This window comes from Cyprinodon variegatus, unplaced genomic scaffold (assembly GCF_000732505.1).
Source record: "Cyprinodon variegatus isolate N-32 unplaced genomic scaffold, C_variegatus-1.0 Scaffold16, whole genome shotgun sequence".
NCBI lineage: Eukaryota > Metazoa > Chordata > Actinopteri > Cyprinodontiformes > Cyprinodontidae > Cyprinodon > Cyprinodon variegatus.
This window is the reverse complement of record NW_015150469.1, coordinates 1,690,924-1,698,983: the sequence shown is the minus strand read 5'-3', so window position 1 is coordinate 1,698,983 and position 8,060 is coordinate 1,690,924. Positions and strand designations below refer to the sequence as shown.

Sequence of the window (8,060 nt, the reverse complement as noted above, 5' to 3'; positions counted from 1 at the left end):
AAATGTTGACTCATGCACAAATAACCCTGTTTTAAATGCTTATTTAGAACCTTGCAATGACTTCAGTTCACTTTCAACCCTTTGAAAGAAGAATAAAAAAAAAATCCACATTCGAGGAATGTTTATAGACCGCAGGTCTATAAGCAGTTAAAAAAAACATTCATGGAATGTGGACTTTTTGTAATTCTTCTTTCAAAGGGTTGAAAGTGAACTGAAGTCATTGCAAGGTTCTAAATAAGCATTTAAAACAGGGTTATTTGTGCATGAGTCAACGATTACCTCTATACAGCCTCTATCAAAGTTTGTAGACCTGTTTACTTGAGCCTCAGAATAAAAAGAGAGACTTATCAAGTTTTATTTTTAACTGTCATATGTCTTTACTAACTGAGGAGGAATCTTTTGTGGGAACAGCAACATTTTATTTTACTCCCATTATGATCCAAATTTACATTAAACCCATGAAGTGTGAAAAAGAAAGAGGTAGGTACCCTACATTGCCACTAAGGGGCGCTTTCCACAAACTGTAAAATAGGTTTTGTATTATATGCTGCATTATTTTTTGCTCACTGTTTCATATTATACCACAGAATTTTAAAGGATTACATGATTGTGGTATTTATTTGAATGATCAAAAAATTAGGGCAAAACACAAAACTAATGCAACTCATAGCTTAAAACAGTTAAAATATTTGTAGATTGTATTATACCCCAAGAGCATAGCGATACAGTGTCTTCACTCTAGTAGGGTATGTTTATTTCCATGTGCACATGGCTTTTAAAGTTGACACCTGCTAGGTATTTTGGCACGGCTCAGTGTTTATCATCGCTTTGCAGCGCTGCCGCCTGTCAGAGACCAAGCAGTCACGGTGAGCCACGCCTCTTGTCCATGTGCTTCCTCCTCCAATCTTCTAATCCCTCCCCGTGCCACACGCTCTGTATTTTGCATAAAATGTGTATCAGTAGGACAGGGCACTCTCCCAGGCACATGTAGAGCGCACATGCAGCTTGGCTTTACTGAACGCAAGGCACGATCGAATAAGCGCATCAAATTCCCCGCAGCTCCAGATCACCGCCAATGAAAACGCACAAAGCGTGAGATGGTATGGTGGAGGGAGGGGGCAGAGAAGGGGAATCAGAGGTAGAAAGTGTGAGCCAAAACCTCCCCATACACACACACACATACGAGGACAACTACTCAAGCTGGGACGACCCAAAAGGCGGTCACATTTCCCATGCTCACCTGCAAACGTGATTGATGTGGGTGTTTGTATCAGTGGGTGTGTATGTCATGTCTGACACTATCACACCGGTCAGGGATTTGCTGACTTCACTCTCTTAGAAAGTGTGAGAATTGTGCACCACCAGCCGCGCTCCACAGTCGCGCGTGTGCAGCTGAGCAATACGCAATAAGTCCTCCAGATATCTCCGAAGAGCCAAGCCGCAACTTGCAGAGAGGGACTGACTCTTACGCACCTGAACAGAGACCCTGATGCGCACTGACGCATTTTTCACCACTTCTTCCAGTTTCTCCATGGAGCAGGTGTTTTCTGCGGAGCTATTTTTTTGACTTTCTTGTCGGTCTTCTAAAACCAGCCATTCCCTGACATCCGTGAAGTCCTTTTAAAGTCAGCAATAACAACTTAAGAGAGATGGATAACAGTCCTGGAGGTGGTAAGATAAGATTTTACGTTATACTTTTTGCATAAAACTTCTTTATTGTGATTGCTAATATGTTTATTGTTTGTTTGTTTATTTTATATGAAATAATAAAATAAACAATAAACCTGCTGAACTTAAAAAATGTAAATCAAAGTGAAAATGTTTCTTTTTTTATCTGTTAATAACTAAAATTAACCACAATTCTTGCAAAATGTTGAACTTTATTTGTGTTTGAACTTTGCATCTCCAGATCATTCATTCTGAAATAGCTCTCCCATGACTCATTGAATAAATGTGTGTTTATTATACAGTAAGGTCGGTGGCAGGCAGTCTTGCAGCACATATTTGTGTGTAGTGGCTATACTTTGTTCTGCGAAGCGCGCGGGCTCCAGCTTTCGCAGCGAACCGCTCGCGGTTGCAGTGAGGTTGGCCACTTCCTGTATCTCCATGAAAACAAACTCACGTGTAGCTACAATAACCAGACTATCGCTGCAATCACTATCTGAATCTAAACTCAAGGTATAAAAATACTCACCTGTGCGATATCAACGTGATGTGATTGTATAATAAAAGTTCAGAACCGTGACATATTTCTGCATAGAGACATTAATTAGGCGACAGTGTCTCGAGGTCAATAAAGGTGCGCGTGCCCTCACCTTTTTCACCTGGTCAATCATTTAAACAGCATCACGTTCCAGTGCAGGTGATGGGAGCTCTGTCAGCATGTTGTTTGTATCCACTCACATTGTTTCTGTTCGAAATGATAAGTGAAACAAGGAAGTGAACCGTTTATAGCTGTAGTATTAATCAGGGAATAACTATTGCTTTATATGACATTGTAATTTCACGCTTGTTTGTGCAAAACGTTTGACAAGTTGCTCTAATTTTGTATGTTTTCATTTCAAAGCTATTTACCTACTCAAATAATGCAGTTTATTTCTTTATATTAATGAAGTAATTTAAAGACTATGATGGTGCATAGGACACAATGCTGTTATAGTCATTTATCAAATGAAAAAGCAATGTATATTTAAAAGTAATGATAAAAGGTATTGATGTGAACACATTTGAAAAGATTAGAATCAAACTAGCACCAAAAAAAAATATATATATATATATATATAATAATAATACATCTGCTTTGGTAATTAACTTAATAATATATAGTTACGTTAAAACAATTGTTTTATGTCCTATCCTGCTAACATGAAGCAATTCTGTTAAAGTAACTACATATGATTAAGTAAATGCGAAAAAAAAAAAGAAAAAAACGGTTGCATTTTTTTCAATGAGCATGTTAAAAAGTTTGCCCTGTAATATATACAAAATTAAATGCTTTCCTATTGGTAAAAAAAACAATCAGATAGATTATACTTTGACTGTATATTCAGCTGTAATGGAATAACAGAAACTGTCTATGATCAGATTGTACTTATTTAAAATTGTATCCATTGTGAAAATATAATTCCATATGAATAGAAATCAATTGGGCCTTTTATAAATTCCCTTATTTTCTGTAGACAGATTCAAATGCATTAAATAAGAGCTCAAATATCATGCTGTTAGTTTCAGTTTTTAATGCCAATGACTGTTGAAATGGTTCCTTCTCAGAAAGCATGTGGTGAGGTGGACAGCTGATCTGATCTGAGTCAAATTCATATGTTTTGAGGTAAATGTCAGCTGTGAAAGTCTGGATAAAATCAAAAGATCACGAGGAGAAACTTATTTAAAAATCGCACTGTCTGCATTGCACGAACAAAACAGAAATTGGGGGTAAAGGTAGGCTAAGATAACATTTTTGACCTGATTGATCAGGTGCACCTGCTGAAGGCACCCAGGAGTCCTTAAAATTCAATCTAAAACTTCCTCTTACACCCCCTGCTGGAGACTCCTATTGTAAAGCACAAAAATCACTTGCTTTGGGGCTACATGGTAATTTTTTTTTCTTCTTTTATTATTCAGAGCATGTTTAGAAGTAAATGTGTTACTTAAGAACTGGTGGCTTGAATAAATTAATTATATTGGAATTCACGAGAAATTGGAGGATTTCAGTTAGACGCTCCAAATGGGCTAGTTTTTGCCCTGCGTTTTGACTGACGGTGTAGTCATTGCTGTTATCAGGCCACCCACTCCCCAAACATGCTGCTCTATTTAATGCGGTGCTTTAATCACGCGCCCCCCTCGGCAGATGTAGAGGATGCCTTTCTTTGCTGGAGCGCAGATTCGTTTCTTCCCAAAGAAAAACTTCGTCAAAAGCATCCCTCACGTGCCCTGCCTTGCAGAGCCGCGTGCAGCGCGTGAGATAGCCTGTCCCTCATGCCTTTTGCAGCTTTCCTGCCGCCCGCAGCGACAGAGAGGGAGCGCTTGGTCAGTGGGTCAGCGATTCCGTGTATTAACTTCTTTTTTTTCCCTCCTCCCCGGTCACGTTTCTTTACCGCATGCCTCTTTTATAGTCCACCATCTCCGTTTCTCCCATTCTCTGTCTCACGGAATCCGCAGTGTAGTAGAATGTGACTATTTCCAGGCTGCAACATCTGTCCGCATTAGATCACAGCACACATCCGCTTAGGGTGGGTATCCGCGGTAACGTGACTGTGCTTCGGATGATGCAGATAAACCTGCAAGAGAAAGGAAATAAATGTGTTGCCATCATAGACTGACACTTATTTTTAGTTTATGCAGTAGCGCTTATTTTAAACATGAGAATAGGTATTTGAGCCTGAGATGCAATTTGATGGCAACCAATTTCAAAAGATGCTGCAGGCACATAGACACAGTTCTCTTAAGTTCCTGTGATATTGACCTACTTACACAAGTCTGTGGAAGCCTGCTGCAAATATCAAGTGCTGGAAGGGAGACATTGGTTCTCAAACTTTTTATAACAAGAACCAAGATTTCCAAGTGCCAACATCCACATCTTCATTTTAAAACTGTTTTATCCTCCCCATGCCCTCCAACAAAATGTAAAAAAAAATTATAATAATAATAAAAATCAGGGGAACATAACCCTTTGAGTTCAGTGGTAAAATGTCTTGTTTTTGCAAAGCATAGAGAAAAAAAAACAATGATAAAGTCTGAATGAAGGCAATGCATTTCTGAAAGTTGTTTAATTTTAGTTCACATCTAAAAACGAAAAGTTTTCAACTGTTAATTTGGAAAAAAGACCTGGTAGGGCTTTAAATACAGTAATTTCAATTGAGAAAAAGTAAATTCTCACCAAGCCAGACCTCAAAATCTAATATGTTTCTGTTAATACCCCTGAAAAAAAATTCATCTTATAACCATAAAAATCTTTAACAAACTTCATAAGATACACTTCAGTTCTTGTAGTCCAAAATATAAAGAAATACATTGCTCTTGTGCTACCATTAGCCTAATAAGCAAATGGATTCACATTTTTATAAGAACATTCAAAGTTCCAGATGCATGAACAGCTTCTTTTTTTTTAAGTTGATGGCTATTTCTTCTATTACAGTTAATTTATTATTGATAATAGCATAATTTTCTACCAGCTGTAGGGTACCTGCAAATACATTCAGAAAGCATTGCTCTTCACAAGTGCAGCTATGAAAAAGCTTCTTGTAGCAATCTGCATTCATTTGATCTGGATAAGTTTTAATATGTCAGGCCAAAGATGTTTTACACTTCATCCAAAACTGCATATATTGAGTTTACTTTGCTAAATTTTGATCTGATGTTTAATATTTCTAACACATAACTATAAAAGTGTCGGCTAACATGTATTATCCACAAATATTAATTTTGGTAAAGTAATACGTTTTTCAGGTAGCAAATAAACTCCTAAATTTCATACCCAAAGCCCGACAAACACCAGTAATGCATGAGGGAAAGGGATAAACGGAAAACAACGTGCTCAGCTCTGTTTGGTTTATTCTCATCTCACGTTTCTCTGCCTGCCTGGAGTCACAGATTAGTGCTTGCACGAGTAGGCTAGACTCAAGGCAGGCTGAGAGGAATGACTGACCCATTGAAAGATGTCATCTGTGACCTATATTTTTAGATGTTTTGATGTCCATACTATGACAGCGAGCCTGCGTTTTTCACTTGTTTGAATGAGAAATTACAGTAAAAGTAGAAAAGTTTCAGAGTTTGGGAATTCTGCCAATACAGCCTAATCCTTCAGTTGTGGGTAGGAAATTACCTTTGGCACAGAGCTGCCATAGAACAATAATTGTATACTTTCATATATATCTATATATTCATGGCAAAGAAGTTAGAAAGGACGAGAAATCTGGTCATTTTTAACTCTTAAAATCGTCAAATGCTCATAACATATTCATATCTACTCAAAAAATAGCCAGCACCAAGCTGAAAAAAATCCACCCCCTTTTTTGTTTCTGAATTTCCACATGAGTTCCCTCTATAGCTTTAAAGATATCTAGACTTAGACCTTTTTAAGGCATTAAGTGGTAGAATAGCTTCCATTCTGTGGAATTGGCAGATTTTAACTAAATTTCAGCTGAGTATCCCAACAGAAAGTATATAGACAGAGGTTTATATTGGAACTGTTGAAAGCTTGATCAGAGTCTGGAATAACCTTTTCACTCTAATTCAAATGCCAGTGGATATAAGGTGCTTAAGATGATATGCCAGGTTCAGGTTTAGCCATCTTTCCTCTTTGTGAACATTGATCTATTGAATAGCTCAAAATAATTCCAGTGTTTCCTTAGAGCCATCATTTTATCTGTGTGCATCTTGCTAAAAAGCGCCCTGCTCCTAGGAACCCTTCTTTATTACCTCAAACAGGGAATACTTAAATAGCTTTAACTATACATATAAATACCTCAAAATAATTTAATAGCTTTGCTGAAATATTGCAGGCCTACAAACATGAGTAAACTAGATATGCATTATTTCCAACTTGTCTGTCAAATGATTTTGAGCTCCAAGTCTTTAGATAATGTTGTCAACAAACCTTCCACATGACTACTAAAAAGCAGCATGCCACACAGGTTATTAATTGACAGCTTTAACGGTTGGCGAGGTCATTCATAAACACAAGTCAAACAGACATGTGAGTCTTCAGGTGTACATGCAATGTGTTGGGTAGAGTGGAAGGCAGGGCATTTGACTGTGTGTATTTAAGCTCATGAGAAGTAAGGCAGAGAGGGCTGTGTCTGCTGGATATGAGTCTATCATGAGTCAACAAATCCACCCACACGTGATGGTGCAGGGATTATCAAAACATTGAGCTCGGCCTGGAACTTGTGCAGCAGAAAGTTTTGACCTTTTCTCTAACAGTGGGCAAAAGGCAAGGCAAAGGAAAGGAAAGGCAAATTTATTTGTATAGCACAATTCAGTACAAAGAAAATGCAAAGTGCTTTACATGATTAAAGTATAGGAAAATAAAACAGAATCAAAGCAAGTAGGAAAAAAATAAAATAAAAAATGTAGCAACAAAAAAGAACATTAAAAACAGTTGGACTAAAGAAAATAAAAAAGTTGAACTAATGATGTTTCAGTTGAACTGTTTAACTAGAACAGTCAAAGGCAATCCTAAACAAATTTTTAGTCTTGATTTAAAGGAAATCAGGCTTTTACAGTTTTCTGGAAGTTTGTTCCAGATAAGTGGAGCATAGGAACTAAAAGCTGCTTCTCCAAAAGAAGCACTGACTCCACTTTGTCAAGTGTTGAATGAAGGAATGCCATCTAACTGTCCAAGAACATTATGTTTGCCTTTGAATTGATCATATCAAACCTCCTATGCAAGAGTTGCACAGAATAAAGTGCAACCAGCTGTTGTTCATACAGTTAACTCTTCTTCTTTGCATATTGCATTCATAAACTTAGTTTGTGCACATAGTCCTCTGCGCCAACTTAAGCCTGCAGTTTGTTTATAAAAACAGATTCCGACTTCCGATCGGCATGTTTATACCCCTTTACACGGGACTGCGGATTTGATTCGGGCGGTGACCGTGTCAGGAGTCCATGCATGTGAGGCGGCGGTCAGGTGTCGTGCTGTTAGCTGACGCCGGGCACGGTGCCACGGGAGCGCGCGGCTATTATAGGAGCGGAGGAAGCAGCGGACCCCGCAACACGTGAGGTCGCTTCTCAGCTCATCTACAGCAGCTGACATGGAGGGAAAGAGAGAGTGACGGGAGATGCGAGGGGTGCATCGGATTTTAAGACAGTGTAGATTAATTATTGACCATTAGAAGCGTTTAGGTGGTGCATAAACCTACAGTCAAAGGGTTTGTCTGCCGTGTTGGCGAGCTGCCCTCAGTATTTTTAGAACCCACTTTATCCGCATGATCGCACCATTATCCTTCCTGTTATACCCAGGAAGCGACACAAAAACACTTTTGATCTTAAAAAAAAAATCCTTTGCAGTATTGCATCATATTAAAGCAACCAAATAGATAGGAGCTAAACCTACAAAT

General features: G+C 38.3%; 1 protein-coding gene across 1 annotated transcript in view; it reads left to right on the top strand.

The window, feature by feature from the left end:
• Positions 1 to 1,035: 1,035 nt before the first annotated feature.
• LOC107091523 (nuclear receptor subfamily 1 group D member 1-like) overlaps positions 1,036 to 8,060 on the top strand; it is a 14,830-nt gene continuing 7,805 nt past the window's right edge. The window contains exon 1 of the mRNA XM_015385507.1: positions 1,036 to 1,671. Coding sequence (XP_015240993.1) covers positions 1,650 to 1,671 — 22 coding nt within the window. The 5' untranslated portion in view covers positions 1,036 to 1,649. The remainder of the gene's footprint in view (positions 1,672 to 8,060) is intronic.